Genomic DNA, 23,642 nt, shown 5'->3' with positions numbered 1-23,642 from the left:
AAAGAAGTAAGTTTAAATGAATTTTCTCAGTATGTGCATCGTTTTTATATGACTATTTCTTAAGACAACTTTCGCTCTAATTTAGCCATTTACTCATTGGTCCAATGCGGATCGGCATTTACGGGGTTTTGTTTAATTAACTAAATTGAGTAGGTATTGCCATAAAATTTTTAAAACCATTAATTTTCCAATGACTAGAAATCATATAAACATCATGGCCTCGATTATAGTTTTTAAAATAGGTTGTAACAGTTGACGTTGACAGCCTTTACATGAATTGACTAACAGCTGACAGATAATATAACCTTTGACTGACAGTTGAAGTTCTGACGTGGTCTTGTTTGTGTGTGTTTTCTTTGCCGAAACTTGTTCCAGGGCTGAAATTTTTAAAAATATTTCGTAATAGGATAAACAAACGCCGATTAATCGGTTTTATCATGTGCTTTTATCTTTTAAGACCACTAATATGTTATCCAAGTGGGTCAATAAATTCGTAATCCTTAGTTTTGTCGTTCTTCCTATTTTAACTTCGGATATCATAGCTGATGATAATGTCCAAGGACTGCCGTTTTGTAATCCTCATGTAAAAGACGGCGTTCCAGTACAAGACGAGTAAGTTTAGTGGCTATTAACAAAGCTACATAGGGAGCGCCCAGCCTTTCTGAGCAAGTTGAAAACTTTTGTAACAAATTGTAAACAAAACTTTGTTTGCTTTAGTTTTCAATCTTTGAAACAATTGTTGTATTCTTTTTTACAAATTTTTGCTGAAAGTTTTTGAAACGAGTCATGTTGCAACATGTTTTGACATGTTTTCCTATTTCCTTTTTCTGGACCATATGTCCCAAATGTCAGCATCCTTCTCTCTTTAATTTCTAAAATATCTTCTCATGGAGGAGATTGAGAGATGTAATCAACATATTTCTCTGTAGAATACAAAATTCTGCTTCATATCAAAATCTAGAAGAAGGAAGGGTGGCCTCTGCCCAGTAGTGGGATACAAAAAAATCAAATAAAATCATCTCTATAAGTTATGTGTTTAAGATTAGCCTTCATTGTTACAGCCTGGTCATAGTCAGCACATTAGATGGAACTCTGACCGCTTTCTCAACCACTGAAGGGAACAAGGTGTGGGACCTACAGACACAACCATTATTGTCATCAAATTTACAGCATGTTGAGGTAATTTTACATACAAACATAGTCTGTATCCCTTATGGGGTAGATAACGCATAAGATGGAATTGAGATTCAAATAGTGGCAGGTTCTTAGTTCATCACCTACAAGAAAAATCCCAACTTTATTAGCGTTCCCTTAGTGGCCTTTTACAACTGCCATGGGAAAGATTTAGAGTAGTTTTATTCTTAAGTGCTGGTGCTAAACCACATGGCAAATTTTACATTACAATATAATTCATTCCATAATTTTCTTACTCCCTTGGGAGAGTGGTATGGCAAAGTTGTAATAATGGTAAACCAATAAGTGGACTATTAGAGTAATACTTTACAGATTTTATTTTGTACAATGAAGTATAAATAAAATAATAAACATGACATAATTATACATCCTCTCTTCTTGAGAGATAGGCAGAAACTACAACTTTTCTCTTGCCACAATCCCTGCACACTTTTATGTTTCATTTTTTGCAAACTCTTTTTTGTAATAGATATAAATTTTTATGCAATTTTTTTTATTATCAATTCATACTGAAATGTCTCTGGTTAACCCCTCCAACAGCCCATAGAGGAATATGTTTTATTTTCTTAATTTTTTCTTTATATCTAGCTCTCAGCAGGAGGCAAATGGGTCCGTCTGGTGCCCTCGTTACGGGGGACTTTATACAGCATCAGTGGAGACTCCATAGAACCTCTACCATTTGATGCTGATCAACTGCTCTCATCATCTTTTAAATACTCTGATGACTTGGTCATAGCTGGTAAGTTTTGCTGTTCAGTTAAATTTGAAATCTGATCTGTTATGGAGATTTAAGAAATACCTTGTCCATTTATCAATTCATTGCCTTATGTCTCTTAAAAATGTGATAAAGGCAGAATGTGTTCATCTTTTCCTTTTTCTTTATTAATATTTTTTCTTTATTTAGAATGCCTTATCTGTTATTGAATAAAAAAAGCCTGAAATCATCAACGGCTTTTATTCTTAGTAATAAAAGAACATAATGTGGTACATATGATTTTGCTAAACATAGCCATGTAAATTCTTATTTGTCTTGCATTTTCTTTGGAATAGAATATATTTATTTTACGTCATCCGTGGGAAAGATATAGAGTGGTTCTATTCTAAAGTCCCAGTAACCATATGGCGCTCATAATCATAAATCATTTGTTCCTCGAATATGGTTACAATGTAGGTCTTAGTATTTAGGTACAGTTTCTGTGAACACAATACATATTCTACCTCTTAAGGCTCAAAAACTGGGTCACGTAATTGAAGCTACAACCTGGGACAACCGAGCTGGGGCGTAAATGATATAATCCAAAAAAAAGTTACCTATACTCAGTTTTCTTAAGTTGTTTGTACAATTTCAATTTATGTTTGTATTTTCAATTGTAGTAGACCTAGTCTACCTGAGTCACACTTTTCTCCCATAATTTCTCGATAGAAAAATGAAATCTGATCATCAGATTATTTAATTTTGATTACTAATCCTTACTTTTGCAAAATAAACAATGACTCGTTAAGTTATGCATACCGGTTATACGATCGGCCAGATTAAAAAGTAAAAAACTAAATAAAACAGAAGTGTTGAGAGTGACTCATCTTGTTCAAGGCTAGCTTTCTCGTGAGTGGCGTGACACGCGATAAATATACCGATTGCGAAGGTCATTCTATTAACCAGCGAACCGCCCTAGCTTTGAATTGACGCAATTTTTGAGTTAAACAGGGTTTATAATTTAATTACACAGAACTGTAATAATTGAAGTCTTATGTGGTTTACAATTGCATATCATAATTAGAGTACGCCAGCGGGAATTAAGGAATCACGTATTTAGTGCACTCCTAGATCATTTAAAGCTTACATAATGGAGTTATGATCACGTCTATATCTCTTACGGGGTAGCCAGAGCCAATAGTCTTGAAAATTTCTTCAGCGACTGCATAAATATGAAAACGTCGGAAAAATTTACAATTATTATCTCATGAAATTTCTTTGGTTTCGGACTTTTGCTATTTATAAATAATACAGGTATTAAACGCGCACGTACCTAACCTTAATACCTGTATTATGTATAAATAGAATAATGCCAGGCGTAAGTTCAAAATCAGTTATTGCGGACCTTAGATCTGTCTGATGTATTTTGTGCTGGGTCCAGATGAGAAAGCTGCACAAAGAGTCAAATTGGCAATTTTAATGACATGACCAATCCAATTTGAATTTATCATCATCAATCAATCAATCATCGTCTCGATCTCTAAGTCGAAATGGTATGCATTTCAAGGCGCCAGAGAGACGCTCTGGCTCGGCGTGGACGCGCACTCGGGCCGCGTGGTGTACGAGTGCGGCACCGCGGGGTGCTCCACTGAACAGCAGACGGCGGCCTCCGGACATGACGTCATAGTGCTACGGAGACACTCGAATACAGTGAGAGCGTTGGACCCGCGCAATGGAATCGAGAAGTGAGTGCTTTGAAGCTTTGTCTTTGCAGTTCTGTTGTTATTGACTTGTTCTTCGTGTTAGATTTTAGTCCTGATTGCATCCTCACCACTCTGGAGAGGAAACTGTGGTATGAGGATCATGGACCTTGGATTGGGTGAGTCAGGTTTTTACGTGAAAGAACTTCTATATGACCTCCGCAACCTTTGCTGGAACATGCAAATTTCTTTGGAATTTAAAGTCTATGCACCTTAAAATAAGTTCGTTCAATTGAACATTTTGTGGGCCTCTGTGGCACAGCGGTAGTGCGCTTGTCTATGACCTGGGTGCGAATCCCCGCTAGGGCATGATGAGAAAAGAACTTTATTCAATTTGCCTGAGCCTTGAATTTTTATTTATATGAGTATACGAGTAGTACCTATCTAATAACACAAGTTTCAAACTTACTTCGAGGATAACCCAATCTGTGTAATATAATTGTCCCGTATGTATATACGGAAAATGTTTCCTAGGATTCTTAATTTTTTTTTTATATTAATATTAATAATTATTTTTATATTAATATTAATATAAATAAATTAAAGAACCCTAGGAAACATTTTCCGTGTTGTGTATTATTAGATCTCCATGTACGAGGCTCCAAAAAAAAAAAAATAAACAATAATATATTTAACAAGCATTGCTAACTTTACCAGGTGGAACTTCAGCGTGGCGGAGCACCACCTGGCGGTGTCGCGGCGGGAGTGCCTGCGCCCGCGCAGCCCGGCCTCGCCCGTGGCGCTGGCGGCGGCGCTGCCCGACGGCGTGCTGGCCGCCTCGCGCCCGGGGGACTCCGCCCCGCTGTGGAGGCAGAAGGTCTGTCCAAGAAACCCATGGCTTTATCAACCTCATTCATTCATATAGTCACGTCTTTATCCCTGTCGGAGTTGACAGAGTCAACAATCTTGATGAGACTGATTGGCCACGTTCAGCTGTTTGGCTTTATGATAGAAATGAGATACAAATAGTGACAGGTTGCTAGACCATCGCCTAAATTAAGAATTCCAAGATTATAAGCATGTCCCTTAGTCGCCTCTTACGACATCCATGGGAAATGAGATGGAGTGGTCCTATTCTTTTTTATATTGGTGCCGGGAACCACACGGCACAACCTCAATCTTTTATCAACCTCCAAAGGCCGATTTGCAAATAACAATATCGACACGTGCCGTTTAGTTACGTATCCGTCAGTGTCTTAATGATTTGGCGATATCTATACGCCACAAGTCACAAAAATAAGAATAGAATCACGCGCCGCTTTCAGTCATAAACAGCGAATAAATACAACCTCTGGCACATCGTCGAAGCCGCGGTTCCCCAGGTATAACACCTAGCCTGGCGGAAGATATTTCCTTTAGTTGCGGTCGAACTGAATCATAGCTCGCTACAATGATATTGTAGCCATACACGTAGAAAAAAAGGCGGACGGAGCTGTGGCTTGAAAAAAGTGAAGCCTCGTAATGGCGGCGTTGTACGCATGTGCGAGTTACAGAAAACTTGCCATTTCGTGAGATAATCAATGGCGGATCTATGACGTAGTGGCTGCCGACTTTCACACTATTGTTTTTTTTTTACTTATAGTGAGAGTGTGTGCGTTAGGCGTGTATATATACAGTGGGCCGGCGTACTATTGGTGCTTCATTTTTCCGTATAGTAATACTCCCTCTTGATTTTTTTTCTACGTCTATGATGTAGCAAACGCTAACGGATACAATACTGGCACTGTTATGTGCGGATCGGCTTTAACAGCGCACTCGTATCCCTGTTAAATAGAACGACTTTAAAATGTTATATATCTCTGGCGGAGTAGACAGAGCCAACAGTCTTAAAAAAGACTGAAAGGCCACATTGAGATGTTTGGCTTAATGATAGAATTGAGATTCAAATAGTGACAGGTTGCTAACCCATCGCCTTAATGAAGAATCCCAAGTTTATAAGCCTATCTCTTAGTCTCTTTTAAGACATCCATGGAAACGAATTGGAGTGGTCCTATTCTTTTTTCTAATGGTGCCGGGAACTCACACATACATACATGAGATGGTTTTTTTTTAAGACATATAGTTTAATTTCAAAATTATTCCTCAATCTTTACACGAATAGGTATCGTTTATGACTTGAAACTTAAACCGATACTTTTTTTTTTTTTTTTTATTTTATTTATTAAAGACCAACAGCTTACAATATTAATAACAAGTTAACAGTTCTTACTGTTAGAATTTGATTAGTTATTACAAAGGACGAACATATTTTATACACGCTATTTATAATTTAATTAACTTACTTACTTATCAATATGACAGCTGGAAGCGCCCATAGTGAGCATGTGGCGCCTTCACGGCGGCTCGCTACAAACAGTGGACGTGTTGTGGGAAGCGACGCGTTCATTATCAGGCGTGCCGGCGATAGCGCCGCCATCTTTGTATGTCGGTGTGCATAATCAGCAGGTGTGATGCAACCTTTATTACACATTTCGTACTGCCAATTTAGACGTAGGTAGGTACATACATATGGTCACGTCTATATCCCTTGCGGGGTAGACAGAGCCAACAGTCCTGAAAAGACTGAATGGCCTCGGCTTAATGATAGAATTGAGATTCAACTAGTGACAGGTTGCTAGCCCATCGCCTTAAAAAGAATCCCAAGTTTGTAAGCCTATCCCTTAGTCGCCTTTTACGACATCCATGGGAAAGAGATGGAGTGGTCCTATTCTTTTTTGTATTGGTGCCGGGAACCAACCATAATTTAGAAGCGATAAAAATGTACGGAGTAGTATAGGTGTCTATATTTTTTCTCTTTTTTTTTTTTTTTTGATTAAAGTTATCTTGCTTCCAACGTTCCCGTTTACACCTGCCATGTTAATTTGCGTGTAAGTGTACCCGAAACCGATGAGTTGCTTGGAGAGAGTTATGAAAGATGTAGTCTATTCCTACCCCTCCCGGAAAAGAGGCGTGATTTTGTGTAGGTATCTGCGTTCGATTGTAAAACTTATCATATATACATGCCAATAGTCTCGAAAAGACTGAAAGGCCACTTTCAGCTGTATGTGTTCATGATGGAATTGAGATTCAAATAGTGACAGATTTGTAGCTCATCGTCTATAAGAGGAATCCGAAGACTAATCCTATTCCTTAGTCGCCTTTTACGACATCCAAGGGATAATTGAGTGGTTCTATTCTAAACTGTTTTTAAACTTATCATAATATTTCTTTATTGCAGTTATACATACAAGAGGGTCTACTTTACGCCCAAAAACTGGACACGGCGGTGTCAAATCGCCCCCTGCCGTGGAAGTTGTTCGAATCTCGTCCCCTGTTGGAGGACGAGTCAGCGAAACCCCAGGACTCGGATAATAACGCGTTGTCTCTGGTCACGCTCTATGGGAACAAAGAAAATACTGGTAATTTGTTTTGTATCATCAGTTTATGAGTTATTTTAATCGGACTGAAATAAAAGAATGGTAAAGATGTTAGGTACTTTGTGCCGTATGGTTCCCGGCACCAATACAAAAAAGAATGGGACCACTCCATCTCTTTCCCAAGGATGTCGTAAAAGGCGACTAAGGGATAGGCTTACCAACTTGGGATTCTTTTTAAGGCGATGGGCTAGCAACCTGTCACTATTTGAATATCAATTCTATCATTAAGCCGAATAGCTGAACGTGGCCATTCAGTCTTTTCAAGGCTGTTGGCTCTGTCTACTCCGCAAGGGATATAGACGTGACCATATGTATGTATGTAAAGATTTTAAATTAAATCTTCATTCTTTTGGCTTTAATGTTTGACAACTTTGCACCTGTGAAGAGGTGCCCGGTGCAATTCTAACCATGATCTTGGATTCGGTAAGTCTAGTTTTTACACGAAGTGACCCTGTCTGACCTCCGCAACCTTTACTAGGAACCTAAACCATATTAGATCATGATGAAAGCTGTACTAGACGAATGTGCCTATTCCCTAACTCGCATTATACGACATCCATTGGTAAAAAATAGAGTGGTTCTATTCTTGGAGAACACGGCACCTAACGCTTTTTAATAAAATACATTCATCATATATAGTACCTACATACATACACGCCTTTTACCCAGAGGGGTAGGCAGAGACTACATCGTTCTATTTGCCTTCTTCTGCATACTTCTTTCGCTTTATCACAATTTCGGTAACTCTGGACTTTTGTCATTGCTTTAAAATGAAATCATTTTCTCAGGCAGCCACGGTTTCTTCCTATATTTAGAAGAGACTTGCGACCAAAGCGTGCAAGTGGACGACTTGACCATTCCCGATGTAATTCTGCCAAACAATAGTGATGAGGAATCCAATCATCATCATATTCATGTGCACGTCTCTTCTTTGTGGTATTGGTGAGTTTTACTTTGCAAAATGCAAATAATTTGACGAATTGAGCATACATACATATAATCACGTCTTAATCCGTTACGGGGTAGATAGAGTCAACAGTCTCGCAAAGACTGATAGGCCACGTTCACCTATGAAGTCGGCTTATAAGATGGAATTAAGATTAAAATAGTGATAGGTCCCAATTTAATCAGCCTATCCCCTAGTCGCCTTTGTTCGCACATGGCACAAATTTTAAAATTTTTGGTAACGTCCGAGATAAAAAGAAGGTTACTTGCGCGTTTAATACCTGTATAATATATAAATAGTTTAATTATATATAATTTAGTGCCGTGTGGTTATGGGCACCATTGTAAAAAAAAATAAGGCCACTCCATCTCTTTCCCGTGGATCTCGTAAAAAGCGACTAAGGTATCCCTTAGTTGTGTTGGCTTGTTAACTTGGGATTTTTCTTATAGGCGATAGACTAGCAACCTGTCACTATTAGAATCTCAGTTCTATCATTAAGCCTAACAGCTGAACGTGGACTATCAGTCTTTCAAGACTGTTGACTGTATCACCCCGCAAGGGATATAGACGTGATTATATAGTAAAATGCAACGCGAAAGTTTAAAATCAGTTAAGATTAAAAATGACCTTTATAAAAATAAATGTAAATGACACATGTTTCAGGTGGAAGGAAGTACTAGTAATAGCTGCCAGTTCAGCTCTACTCATGAACTTGATGATATGGCCAAGATTCTTCATGCCAAAACCCCGGCCTGACTCGGGGCCGGTCAATCAGGTGAGAAACCGTGGATGGAACAAGTGTTACCTGGATTTTACATACATACATATGGTCACGTCTATATCCCTTACGGGGTAGACAGAGACAACAGTCTTGAAAAGACTGAAAGGCCCACGTTCAGCTATTTGGCTTAATAATAGAATTGAGATTCATATTGTGACAGGTTGCTAGCCCATCGCCTAATAAAAGGATTGCCTCGATTTTATTTTGTGGTTATAGATAAAAGTAGTAATCTGAGTTTGGTTTTGGTCATCATAACAATATTCTGATTAAATTTTAAAAAATATATTACAAATTACATTAATTGAAAGTTAAAAAATGTCCAATCTCAAATGAACTGAATTGTTTTTTTTTTAACACTTAACTTTTCTCTTAGAATATAGTGATATATATAAAGAAGGATTATTTCGATATATTAAAAGTTGTAGGAAGTATAATAAAGTTAATTATAATAAGAAATATATTATTATAATTTTGTTTAGAACGATTTTTTTTTTCGAAATTGTTCATCGTAAAATATTGTTCTAAAATCCAACATTATGCGTATGAAACACACAAGATAAGCACCTATTTAAATCGTTAACATTTTTATTTTCTCCGCAGGAAGTCATAGTCATCGATCGGCCTTATCATCCTCCAATGCCGTCCACCAGTTCAGAGTATTCGAGTCGATATGAAAACGATTTTATACCGTTACGATGTCTCGGTAGAGGGGGCTTTGGTGTGGTTTTTGAGGCGAGAAACAATATCGACCATAGGGAGTATGCTATAAAGAGGATCACATTGCCTAGGAGGTGAGACTTCTTGAATTAGGTCTTGTAATAAAAGTATTTGTAATGATTTGGTTGTATAAAAACGACTTGCTTGCATTACGATGTTTCGCTATATTGATGATTTTTGAGGCGAGAAACAATATCGACCATAGGGAATATGCTATAAAGAGGATCACATTGCCTAAAAGGTGAGACAGCTTGAATGAGGTCTAGTAATAAAAGTATTTCTAATGATTTGGTTGTATAAAAACGACTTCCTTGCATTTGATTTAATGTGGTTTTTGAGGCGAGAAACAATATCGACCATAGGGAGTATGCTATCAAGAGATCGTATTTTATAATATTCTATAAGGAGATCATATTGCCAAGGAGTCGTATGATGTTGATCTTTCACAATGACAAGTCTTAAATTTTATTATTATATCTTTTGCCGTGTGGTTCCCGGCAATTTAGAATAAGATCACTCCATATATTTTCTACCGATGTCGTAAAAGGCGACTAATGAAACTTAAAAACTTGGTAATCTTAATTCCATTATTTAGCTTTACAGTAGCTGAACGTAGGCTACGTCAGTCATTTCAAGACTTTTGACTCTGTTTACCCCGCAAGGGACATAGACGTGACTATATATGTATATACATACATATAATCACGTCTATATCCTTTGCGGGGTAGACAGAGCCAACAGTCTTGTAAAGACTAATAGGCCACGTTCAGCTGTTTGGCTTTAAGATAAGAGAATTGAGATTCAAATAGTGACAGGTTGCTAGCCCATCGCCTAAAAGAAGGATCCCAAGTTTATAAGCATACCCCTTAGTCGGCTTTTACGACATCCATGGGAAAGAGATAGAGTAGTCCTATTCTTTTTTCTATTGGTGCCGGGAACCACACGGCAATATGTATTTTTACCACAGGGAAGAGAAACGCGAGCGAGTATTGCGTGAGGTTCGCGCTCTCGCCAAGCTAGAACACGACAATATCGTGAGGTATTTCAACGCGTGGATCGAGGTGCCTCCGCCGAGCTGGCAGCAACAAAGGGACGCCGTTTGGATGCGGTAATTTATATTATATTTATTTACACATATACATTAATAAATATATAAATTTTCAAATATACCTAATGTAAATAAAAAAATTTCAAATATTGCAGCATATTTCTCTCTTAGGTCTGAAAAAGTCCGAAGCGAATGTCACTATTACTTCAAATTTATAATTGTCTAGTTTTTTAAATGTTAAAAAATAAAACAAAAATACAAGATTTAAAAAAAAACTACGGACATTTTTATGTTTTAAACTAGGAACGTTTTTCTAAAACTTTTACGGCGATGGGTTCTTTCTATTCGGCTTTTTTAAGTTTAAGTACCTTTTTAAACCTTTTTAAATTTTACCACTTCGACTAATTGTTAGTAGCCAGTTTTCTTTTTAACTTTTTTTTCTATTCCAGCGAGCTAGAAGGCGCTTCTTCGGGTCTTTCTCAGTTAAGCGCGACCTCCCCTCCCCCCGGTTCTAAGAAGGCTGATAGCGTGAAAGTAGACCTTCACAAGTCCACAGATGAAGACTTCTTCAAGCCTGATTTTGATATGACCAAGTCTAAAACGGGCAGGTATGTAATAACAATCGAAATTTATAAATAAATAAATAATAAATCAATCTTTATTGTCTCACCATAATCACAAAAAAGTTTACAAATAAAAGTTACAAAAATAACTTAATTGGTAGGTATTACGAAAAAGGATTATGGTGGGTTGATACCTAAACTAGGAAGTATCCTGTATCTTAGGATATCAACCCTCCACCCCATTAAATGTATAAATAAAAAAGAAACAGACTTACATAATTTTGCAAACAATGTGTAAAAAAATTTTAAACTACCCTAACACCAGATTTATAAGGCGCAGGCGCCTCGTAAACAAGTGAGTTATACTCGTACGCTGCGCTGTCGATATGCCTACACTTGCTAATACAAAAGAATGGCGATAAGGACGTAGTTCGACAACTACAACTGTGGACTAAGGCAATTTTTTACTTTTTTAATTTTATTATAATTATGACACACGTCTAAGAATGTTTTCAGTATCAATATAAGACAATTTATTTAGCGCATTCTTCATCTTAGATATTAGTGCAGATTTATTCATTTTATAAATTTTACAATTTTTATGTAAGTTGTTGAAATATCTATATAGAAATGGTCCCGTGTAGCAAGTCTGTCGACGAGCAAGAGTTGTGAACAATCTAGGCAAAGAAGTGAATAGTCGTCTTTTACTAGTAGGTACCAGCGCGATGTTTCTTAAATAGTTTAATCCATTTGAAATTATTTTACTTTTGGATTCTAAATGTTTAGGAGCGTCAGTGGTAGAGTTGGTTATATATATTAAATATATTAATACATTAAATATATATGTAGATATATATACATAATTAATAATTAATATCTTTCACGATTTATATTTATTTTTAGATATTATATTATACATACATTTGGTCACGTCTGCCCTTGCGGGGTAGACAGAGTCAACAGTCTTGAAAAGGCTGAAAGGCCACATTCAGCTATTTGGCTTAATGATAGAATTGAGATTCAAAAAGTGACAGGTTGCTAGCCCATCGCCTAGAAAAGAATCCCATGTTTGTAAGCCTATCCCTTAGTCGCCTTTTACGACATCCATGGGAAAGAGATGGAGAGGTCCTATTCTTTTTTGTATTGGTGCCTGGAACCACACTTAATTATTATTTTATAATTACCTAATACAGGTATCAAACGCACACATAACGTGCCTTAATTTAATCTCGGACGTTTCGAATCGTATTACAATGATCCGTGGTCACCGAGCTGATTCAGACAAATTGACCATTCACAGATCTCAGAGTTGCAGCGACTCCTTCATAGTGTTCGCCGGCGAGGAGTCGTCCAAAGCTCACGAGTCTTCCGCTGAAGACACACCGAAGAAGCACTCCTTCAGCTCCCATTCCTGTAGTCCCAGCGGTCCAGGGTCCGGGAGTACAAGTAGTCCAAGTAGCAGAAGTGGCACTGGTGACAAGAGACTGGAAAGAGTGAAGGAACAAGAGATTTCTTCAAAAAGTAGTAGGAAAAAGGTAAGTACCTTTTTAAAATGGTGCTTGGTTCCAAGATTTATTTTTGATTATTTTTCTATCATTCAGTCAAACAGGTGAAAGTGGCCTTTCAGTCTTTTCAAGACTGTTGGCTCTGTTTACTCCGTAAGGGATATAGACATGACTATATTATTATTCATGACTATATAATTGTGACTTGTACAATACATCTGTTGGTCTGGAATGTATGTATATTTAAATGTTTTCAAAGATGAAATTTGGAAATGAATCTTTTTTATATTGGACACATTATTTTCTCTTTTTAATTTATTGTTATTATTTATTTAATTCAGCTGAGTGTCGTGATAAAATAAAGACATAACGAAATTCATATGTATATTATTTTATATTTTAATTATTTATTGTTCACAGAAAGGTCACACCCGCCATTGGTCGCTGGACAATTGCGTTCGTGAAAAAGATCGCGACCCACTTTTGGACACGAAAATGTACCTCTACATACAAATGCAGTTGTGTAGAAGAGACAGTCTCCACGACTGGCTACGGCTGAAGAGGAATCCCGCCGAAAGGAAGGACCAGGTGAGAAGATTGTTACATATATAAGTAGAAGGAAGCACATCTGTATCCCTTGCGGGGTACACAGAGCTAACAGTCTTGATGTGACTGAAAGGCCATGTTCAACTTTATGGCTTTATAATGGAATTGAGATTCAAAAGTGACTGTTGCTAGCCCATAAGAATTCCAAGTTTTTTAGCCTTCCATTTAAACTTTTCATGATTGTTGGTTCTGTCTACCTCGCCACGGATATAGACGTGACAATATGTATGTATGTTTATGTACATATATGTATAGATAGACGTCTAGTACCCTGGCTAATCAGAAACAGTTCATTTTCCATCATGCTTTTGGCGGGATTCGAAGCCGCGACCTCCATTATCACAGACAAACGTACTACATCTGCGTTACTTAGGTAGCGTAATGAACAAGTAGTTATAAATAATAATAATACATACATACATATGGTCACGTCTATATCCTTTGCGGGGTAGACAGAGCCAACAGTCTTGAAAAGACTGAATGGCCACATTCAGCTATTTGGCTTAATGATAGAATTGAGATTCAAATTGTGACAGGTTGCTAGCCCATCGCCTAAACAATAATCCCTAGTTTGTAAGCCTATCCCTTAGTCGCCTTTTACGACATCCACGGGAAAGAGATGGAGTGGTCCTATTCTTTTTTGTATTGGTGCCGGGAACCACACGGCACTAATATAAATAATAATAGGTCTTAATAAACAAGACGAGTTGGTACCTAATAAGTATATTTTTTTTTATTTCCAGATCAAATCTCTATTCGGCCAGATAGTGTCCGCGGTGGAGTACGTCCACCTGGCCGGGCTGATCCACCGCGACCTGAAGCCCAGCAACATCTTCTTCGCGCCCGACGGCCGGGTCAAGGTCGGCGACTTCGGCCTCGTCACCACCATGGGGGGGGACACTTCCGGCGACGGGGACCCCACGGCGCTCGCGGGCGCTCACGGGACGCATACGCATCAAGTTGGTAAGAATGTCACACTAATTGTGTATAAATAAATAATATAATAAATAAATATATATTTATTATTAAATGTTAAGTAAATTTAAATAAATGTCTGAAAAATAAATTATTTTTCTAGTATCAAGATTAAGTAAAGTACAGAGTTGTCGAGATCGCTCAGCTGAATGAATTGTGTCGTTGACCTCTGAATCTTACGCGTCCCTTTCCGCCGGCCGGGGTGATATGACATATTTAGGATCGTGGATTTTGATACTTTTATTTTTTTTCGTGCTTTCTGAAATATGAACCGATAATTTTCTTTTAACGTTCTTTAATATCCTTTAAATGAGTAAACATGCAGTTGAATTAAAAGTCACCCTGTATATTAATATGTATATATATATATATATATATATATATATATATATATATATATATATATATATATATATATATTCGTGTCTCGTTTAGAATTCTACGAAAGTTTATAAACTTGCGGTTCATGTGTTATTCTCCGGTGACATATATAATATAATGTTGTATGAAAATGTAATACACATGCGCTTTGGAAGCGGTAGTAGTTATATGTAATTAAATCTAAATTTAAGTGATGTGACGTCAATAAGTGATTTTTAAATCGTTATTTAAAAAAACACTAAAATCTCACATTCAAAGTAATTCCGCTATGTTAAGATAGGTACTGACTACTTGCCACATCTAGTAAGTTAATATTCATGTTTTGCTGTTAGAACTACAATTATTTTATTTTCTACCCACTAAGTGTTCGATTTTATTTAAGTAAGCGCACTTTAACATTTTACATAAATGTTTGTTTTTTAAATGTTCTCATTGTAAGTGAATGTAGTTCTTTATGAGAAATAAAGTTCTTAAACCAGATGTTATTCTCTGGTGACATATACCTATATATCGTACTCATGTTCTATGAAAATGTTATTCAAAAAAGTCATCATTTCCAGGTACTCACTTGTACATGTCGCCAGAACAACTCCTAGGGCGTCCTTACAGCTACAAAGTGGACATTTATTCTTTGGGAGTCATACTGTTCGAACTCCTATATCCATTCTGTACGGATTCAGAGCGCATACATTGTCTACAAAGGCTGAGGAATGACGAGTACCCGCCTAAATTTAACGAGGAGTATCCACAAGAGGTAATATTCAATTTTTTTTATACGAGTACATATACATGCAAGTATTTTCTCTTACAGGTAACACACAGCCAACTAGCCGCAGTGCTTGAAGGCGCAAACTATATTTTCATCTATTTACATTTAAATCATAAAATATTAAGTATCCATATATAAGGGAAGAACTTCATCATTGCAAATCATTCATCTGCACTGACGCTTCGGAAGCGGCAGTTAATTTGGTTTTAAATAATTTATTTGACCTCAACCAATGTTGTGAAACCCAAAAAAGATATGATTTTTTTCTTTTTTAATTTGAATCATTGGTCTGTTTTGTAGCCCGGTGTTGACCTCACCCAGTATTGGATAGGTCGGGTTTTACACAAAACTACTGTGAAGGGGAGTCAGGTTTACCTGCAAGGGTTTTCTATGTCATGGATTGGACTATATTCGATCATGGCTACACAAACAGTTGCCAGATTATGCTAGTTTCCTCACGGTGTTTTCACTCGCCCCAAGGAGCATCAGTTAGCACTAAAACTAATGTACATTTGTATTATATTCTCTTTCGTCATGGCGTGTTCCCAGTTGCACCCTCTGCTTTGGTGCCTGATCTCCGCAAAATTTGCGTGATATTGTTCCAGTGTCCGACCGCAACCTGTCACTATTCTAATCTCAATTCTATCTTAAATCCAAATAGCTTGGCCGTGTGGTTCCCGGCACCATTACAAAAGAATAGGACCACTCCATCTCTTTCCCACGGATGTCGTAAGAGCCGACTAAGGGATAGACTTGGGATTCCTCTTTAATGTAAATCCCTGCCAATCTAAGGTCTGCCGCGCCGATGGATGCATGGCTAGGGGCGAGCCTAGTCTCGAGCGTGCCACTTCCGCCATGGGGTTGGGCGACCCCCAGGTAATGGCTAGCCTTACCCTGGCATGCGGGGCTCTGCTGGGGCGGACAAAATTTTTCCCTAGCGTCTCGTGGGAATCGCATTATGAACCTTAAAAAGCATATAAATGGCGGCGATGGTGTCCGCACCCCATCACGTCTCGTTCCCGGCGGGAGCGGTATGCGGTCTGCTGAAAGCCGCTTTGCGACGATGAATGTAAGAGGAGGAATGAAGGATAAGATTGAGGAAGTATGCCAGATGATGGATGAAAGACGTTTGGATGTGTTGTGCGTGAATGAAACGAAGCGGAAAGGATGCGACGCGACGCAGCACGGCCCTTACACGGCGTATTGGTCTGGAATTTCCAGTACCAGCCGAGGCTGTCAAGGGGTCGGTCTAATTCTTTCTGCACGAATGGCTGAGTGCGTGAATGAGTATGAGTGTGTCAGCCCTCGTCTTCTATGGATTAGGCTGAAAGTTGGAATCACTCGGATCTTCGTTCTAGGTGTTTATGCACCTTGGGATGTGGGTTCGAGGGGTACAACATCAGCAAAAAGCGAAAACGAGGAGTTCTGGAATAGTGTAAGAGAAGTATTGAAAGTTACCAAGCCAAATGAGAAGATTATTATGTTAGGTGATTTTAATGGATGGGTGGGTGTAAAGCGTGATGGATATGAAAAGGTGCTTGGTGCGTTTGGTGACGAAAAGGTGAATGATAATGGAAGAAGTGTATTAGAAATTTGTCTAGAGTGGGATCTTTTTGTGTCGAACTCAATGTTTCAACATAAAGAGATCCACACCTACACAAGAGTGGAAGGTATTTTAAAAAGTATGATAGACTTTGTGATTGTAGATGAAAGATTGAAGAACAAAGTGCTGGATACCCGTGCATATCGCGGTGCTGGCATTGACTCGGACCATTTACTGGTGATATCCCGGATAAGGGGTATCTTCAATCGCTGGCGGCACAGGGTAAGGGAGCAAACCAGCGCTTTGGAAAGAGTAAAAGTAGAAAATTTGCAAGATATGGATGTAGGGAAGAAGTATATTAATAGACTGAAGGATGAATTTGAAGATTTAGAGGAAATGAGCGATATTGAAGATGGATGGAAGGAATTTAAAGAAAGAATTGTGAAAGTAGCTGTTGAAGTGTGTGGTGTAAGTAGAAGAAGGAAAGGAAAAAATCACAAAAATGCGTGGATGAGTAAAGATGTGCAAGAACTTGTGCGATTAAAGAAGAAAGCATGGCTGGATTTGTTAGCAGCAAAAGCTAACTTAAGAATGCAAGAGGTTATAGATGAAGATGTGAATGAAGCACGTAAGGAATATAAGAAAATGAAAGATTTGGTTAAGAAAGTTGTGATTAGAAAGAAAGAAGAGTATAAAGAGGATTTTGATAAAAGGCTATCAGAAGACTTTCAGTCAAATCTGAAAGTATTCTGGAAATCCGTAAGGTCAGCCCGAGGAAATACTATAACCAGAGAGCTGACTAGGATCAGATGCCAGGATGGTAGCGTTGTGAAAGGAGAAGAATGTGTACTAAAGATATGGAAGGACTATTTTGAAAGTTTATTTGAAAAAAAGGAAGGAAATAAGAAAGATTTCTGCTATAGCGAAGAAAAAGAGAATGAGATGGAAGGCGAAATTGAAATGTTCGAAATTGTGGAAGCACTTAAGAGTATGAAAGCGGGAAAGGCTGCTGGGTGTGATAGAGTGTCGGTCGAGATGCTTAAAGCAGGAAAAGGCGTAGTAGCTAGTCAGTTGTACTGCCTTTTCAATTTGTGTTGGAGAAGCGGCCGAGTACCAAAAGATTGGTGTAAGGCTGTTATCGTGCCACTTTACAAAGGAAAAGGGTCACAGCTGGACTGCAAAAATTATCGTGGTATAAGCCTGCTTAGCGTCGTCGGCAAATTGTATGCTAAGGTATTGATTAATAGAGTCAGGAATGAAACTGATGACAAAATATGGGATGCTCAAGCGGGATTTCGAAAGGGAATGGGATGTACTGATCAGGTCTTTTCCTTGCGGTGCATAGCCGAAAAGTTTTTGGCCAAGAGTCAAAAAGTCTATTGCACTTTCGTAGATCTGGAAAAGGCCTATGACAGAGTTGAGAGGAATGAATTGTGGTCAGCACTTTCTATGCATGGGGTGAGCAGTCTCTTAATACGAGCACTGAAATCCTTATATGAGGATTCGAGTGCTTGTGTCAGGATAAACGGAGCGCACACTGAGTGGTTTAAGATTGAGAAAGGCGTTAGGCAAGGATGTGTTGCGTCACCGTGGCTGTTCAACCTATTTATGGATAGCTGTTTGACAGATTTGAAAGAGTCTAAAAGTGGATTAAGGATGAATGAGTTACTCGTCAAATGTCTGCTCTATGCCGACGATCAGGTTATACTGGCGTCATCAGCGGAGGAGTTACAGGAGATGGTAAACTGTATGCATGAAGCTTTAAAAGAGAAAGGAATGAAAGTGAACGTAAGTAAAACTAAAACACTGGTTTTTGAAATGGAGAAAGAAATGACAGCATGTAATATTTTGATTGGAGGAGAAAAAGTGGAGCAAGTGAAAGAGTTCGTATATCTAGGATCAAAGTTTACATCAGATGGCAAGTATGATAGTGATATTGAAAGGAGAGTGAACGCGGGGAACATGGTGAATGGAGCTTTGCATGCCTTTATGAGCAGTCAGAAACTATCCAAAAAGGCTCGACTGGCTGTGCACAGGGGCGTGTTGGTCCCGACATTAATGTATGGGAGTGAAAGTTGGGTATGGCAAAAGAAGCATGAAAGCAGAATAAATGCAGTGGAAATGAGAGCGTTAAGGAGTATGATGGGTGTGAAATTGAGTGACAGGATAAGGAACAGGGTGATAAGGGAATGTTGTGATGTGAAAGAAGATGTAGTTACAGGAATAGAAAAGGGTATGTTAAGATGGTTCGGTCATGTGGAGAGGATGAATGAAAGCAGGTTGACTAAGCAGATATACAAGGAGAGTGTGGAGGGAAAGGTCGGAGTGGGAAGACCTAGACGAACGTATCTTGATCAAATTAAGGACGTCCTGGTAAAGGGTCAGGTCAAAAGTACCCGAAACCGCCGAGCTTGTATGAAGAGAGTTATGAATGTGGACGAAGCGAAAGAAGTATGCAGAGATCGTGGCAAGTGGAAAGAGGTAGTCTCTGCCTACCCCTCCGGGCAAGAGGCGTGATGTTATGTATGTATGTATGTATGTATCCAAATAGCTGAACGTGGCCTATCAGTCCGCTCAAGACTGTTGGCTCTGTCTACCCCGCAAGGGATATAGGCGTGATAATATGTATGTTGTTCCAGTGGGAAGTGCTAAGGCTGATGTTAAGCCCTGACCCGCGCCGGCGCCCCACCGCCATGGGCGTGCGCGCTCGGGCTCCGCTGTTCGAGCGCAGCGACCCGCGCTTCCACTTCGCCATGCCGCCGCCCGCGCCGGCCTGAACGCTACATGCCGACACCCAGCCTCCTACATGCCGATACACTTCCTTCTATAGACAGTCTGTAGAGATGAAATTATGATGATTTTCGTGAATCGATAGCGTATATGTAGTTCATGCCGCGTACATTCCCGGCATGAAATACATGCCGACAGTCATTCTTCGATAGAAAATCCAAAGAGATGGAATTATTAAATGATTATTTATTATTGTGAGTCCATATACGTTTAATAAATTTTTCAATTAATCCATATACTTAAATATCATAATAGTGAAAGGATTTGTAATTTTGTTAGAAATGATTGTAATAAAAATTTTTTTTATGCATTTAGTATTGAGTCCATAGTGAGGCATAGATTTTTCTGTTTTTTTGTTTGTAATGAAATGACTCAAAATCTCTTAACTGATTTTTTTATTTGGGCATAGAGTATATTTCTAGACTAGATTAAAAAAGAAACTTTATTTTTTCGAAATTGCACTTGAAGCCTTAGAAAAATATTGTATGATTGATATTTAAAAATGCAATGCAAGTACTGCACGATTGCCTACTTAATTGCGTGGAATAAATATTAGACAGGTAAATATGTACTTTATGTACACATTTCCTATGCATTTTTTTTAAACGTTTAGTCTGTATTGATAGTGTTAAGTCATTGTTAGTTTTTAATTATGCTTTAAATAAAATTAATTCTTATTTAGATATCTTTTCGCATATGTATAATCATATTTAAGTTTTACATGTTAAGCAAAAATTTCGCTTCATTTACATTTCTCAATATTTTCATGCAAACCCGTCGTTTAATGGTATTTTCTAGTGACTTTTTACCAGTGATAAAGATAAGAAAATCGTAATACATAATGTAGATGCTAAGTCAATAATTTGTTATATAGCTTGACCAGAAATAAAGTATATCTCGCAATATTACGGCTGAAAAAGTTAATTAAAATATTGAGTTGGCAATAATTACTCGAAAAAAGGAAACGTGTAACCTAACGCGAATCACATAAGTCATTTACACCCACAATGTTAGATTTGTCTTATTTTAAATATAGTTTTTCTTGTAAAATACTATATAATATTATATATAACAAATCGACTAAAGGCGAAAACTGGTATTTCATAAGAATTGAGACATATACTGGCAAAATTTTTGATAAAGCTGCGAAGAAAAATGTGTGAGCGGCGTAGGTTCGCAATTACCTCAAGCAGTCTGTCTTGTAAATGATTTCATTTATCAAAAACAGTTCGATTTATATTTGACAGTAGCGCACATGACAATAGTGTCGAATCACTTTACTATTGATTAATTTTGATAAGAAACAGCCGTGGCTACAAGGTTCTAGTTTCGTTTAGAAATCGTATTTTTTTATTCAATGTTTTTTAATTAGGAGTTAGGAGATAAAAATTGTTGAATGAGCGCGTTCGATTTTAGCAGCTGGGGTTGCCAGGTACGTTGTTAGACTTGAAAAAGTAATAAGCAACTTTGGTTGATAGGACGTTGTAGTATATTCAGTATTGCTCATTGACAGGTCTGCTTTGACAAAAATTTTCCGGTCAAGCCTTAATTAAATAACCTAATGAATTATCTTAAACGTGAAAACATGTTTAGTGTAAGAGTCATTTCATTATATTGTAAGGGACTAAGTTTACAATCCTACCAATATTATAAATGCGAAAGTTTGTTAGTATGTATGTATGGATGTTGTTTACTCTTTCACCGATTACGATGAAATTTGGCATGTAGGTAGCTGAAGACCCGGAATATCACATATGCACATCCCGGAGTTCCCGAGGGATAAATTCCCTATTGAAAATAGGTACCTACATTTATCGTGGACGAAGTCGCGGGCGGCCTCTAGTAACCAAATAATGATATAGCAAGTCCCTTACTGATATACGTTTATCTTATTTGTCTCGCCGTTGTTCTATTTAATTTTTTTAATCTTCAGTCATTATCGTGTAAAAGTTATATTGATAATAGCAAGTCCCTTGCTCATTTTTATCATCTTACGTTAAACGAAAATTGTTGTTTGACACTATGCGGTAGTTTATTATACTGGAATTTCGGTTATTATACTAATATTATTAAACATTATAGTCAAGTTAGAGTCGCGAGTCTAATAAAATTACCCACATCCGTTTAAACCACTCATATTGCCTCATTTTGTATATTAGTGGACAAAAAAAATAGCTTTCTTTCTTCTAGTCCCACAGAGCTCCGAACCATGTGGGTTTTGCTCAGTGGTTTGACTCAATGTGTAGTTATTGTCATTTTCCTTATTATATACTACTTTGAATATTTTATCCAAATACTAGTTATTGCCCCTGATTTCTTTCGCCGTAAAAGTCCACTGAAAAACATGACCCACCCTTCAGAGGGGTGCGGGGAGACATTTTTGTATACCAGTTTTTAAGTTCAAGGACCAATCCTAACGCATCTGAGAAAACCGCTTTCAAATTGGATCAGTAGTTACCTCCTCCTAATATGCAGACAGACAGAAAGTCATTGTAAAAATCACATTTCTTGCTTCTGTTGTTCATATATATTGATCCCCTATACGAATCAAAATATATTTCAAGTACAGACATCGTTCAGTCACTATGGTATGCTACTTATGCTAGCTACTGTTGTATCACCTATCATGTTTTATTAAATATCACAGTTGTGTAAGTTTCGCTGAGCGAATGAGATTCTTTAACGTATAAGCAATAATAAAAAGTAATTAATAATTAATTTTTAAAATTTCTCCAATTTTGGATTTATAGGTAATTGATGTTTTAATCTTGTTTTTCTTACGTTTATGAGCTAGATTGTGTAGAAGTTTTTTTTAATTTTCGTAGGTTTACGACCTTTTAGCTAAGTCGGTTATTAATTTTCAACAACCTGTTTTTTTTATTTATAATGTTTGTGCCTAAAAAAGTTAAACTTAAGTCGATGACTTAATGATACATTGTAATTTTAAGGTTAGTTTAAGTAAAATAATGAAATGAAAGTGAGCATTAGTTTATTGAATTATAAGACTGGGCTTTGGTATGGCTTTGTGAATGAATGACATTATAATTATGATATTTTATGGAATTATTCACTTAGTAATTTGTTTATTGAGTAACTATACATAGATATTAGATAGATGTCATTCATAATATTTTTTCTTAACAACCGCTGGTGTCATTATGAGAAATGTCTATTCAAAATTAAGTAACTGAAGTATTTGATTATTTTTATTTCATATCAACTTGTATGGTTGCTCTAAAAATATGTTATGTACAGTGAGCCACATATAAAAGTATACCAACACTGGTTATAAATGTATTGAAGTTGGTATTAAAACCTACTATAATAGAATAGATGAAACTCTTTATTGCCTTGAGAGGAAAACATAACATAAGAGTATAATATGTGGCCACGTGTGTAAACCATAAAAAATTTGTATGTTTTCCATATGTTTCCTGTGTTTTTGATTATGACTGAATTAATTTATAGTAAATAAAATTATTCTGATGTAAGTTGATGTTTTATTTATTACTAACCAAAAAAAAAACTAGTTTTTCAGGTTCGATTACTTAATTTATGTATGTGAGAAAAACAATTGTAGAACACATTTACCTATTTTTAGTTTTAAAAACTTGTGTGTATCACCAACAAAATGGGACTCAACGTGTGGAACAATTAACTTGTGATAAGCAAAACTCGCAATGTGATAAGATAAAGATAAATGTTTCTTTCGGCAGGAAATTTATGAGACATGTACCGGTTCAGAGGTTGAAATGCTTGTATAATAAATATTTATCAAATATATATATATAAACAGGACAGAGATAAAGTGAGGTCAATCTAATGCTTTTAATGAACAGAAGTAGGTACCTAACTAGGTACGTAAACTTATGAAAACATGATCACCTTTTTTCGTTCCATCTCTTTCTAATGAGGCAAGGTACAGTCAGGTACAGTTTATAACCGCGTCGTGGA

General features: G+C 37.3%; 1 protein-coding gene across 1 annotated transcript; it reads left to right on the top strand.

Moving 5' to 3' along the window:
- Window positions 1-312: 312 nt before the first annotated feature.
- Window positions 313-23,179, top strand: LOC106134415 (eukaryotic translation initiation factor 2-alpha kinase). Its single transcript, XM_060949912.1, has 17 exons — window positions 313-612; window positions 1,062-1,179; window positions 1,783-1,933; window positions 3,456-3,633; window positions 4,306-4,465; window positions 5,950-6,093; window positions 6,866-7,046; window positions 7,853-8,006; window positions 8,674-8,785; window positions 9,392-9,582; window positions 10,476-10,616; window positions 11,006-11,164; window positions 12,420-12,654; window positions 13,045-13,212; window positions 13,974-14,193; window positions 15,147-15,340; window positions 19,538-23,179. The coding sequence occupies exons 1-17, from the start codon at window positions 467-469 to the stop codon at window positions 19,673-19,675; spliced, it is 2,790 nt and encodes a 929-aa protein (XP_060805895.1). The 5' UTR covers window positions 313-466; the 3' UTR covers window positions 19,676-23,179.
- Window positions 23,180-23,642: the final 463 nt, after the last annotated feature.

Source organism: Amyelois transitella, chromosome 20, assembly GCF_032362555.1.
Source record: "Amyelois transitella isolate CPQ chromosome 20, ilAmyTran1.1, whole genome shotgun sequence".
NCBI lineage: Eukaryota > Metazoa > Arthropoda > Insecta > Lepidoptera > Pyralidae > Amyelois > Amyelois transitella.
This window is presented reverse-complemented; position numbering and strand designations above follow the sequence as displayed.

Excerpts from the sequence above, each read along its gene's own strand:
- LOC106134415 (XM_060949912.1), top strand. The coding sequence starts at position 467 with ATGTTATCCAAGTGGGTCAATAAATTCGTAATCCTTAGTTTTGTCGTT. Across the intron at positions 1,934-3,455 it reads TGATGACTTGGTCATAGCTG|GCGCCAGAGAGACGCTCTGG; the intron begins GTAAGTTTTGCT and ends ATGCATTTCAAG. Across the intron at positions 11,165-12,419 it reads ACCAAGTCTAAAACGGGCAG|ATCTCAGAGTTGCAGCGACT; the intron begins GTATGTAATAAC and ends GACCATTCACAG.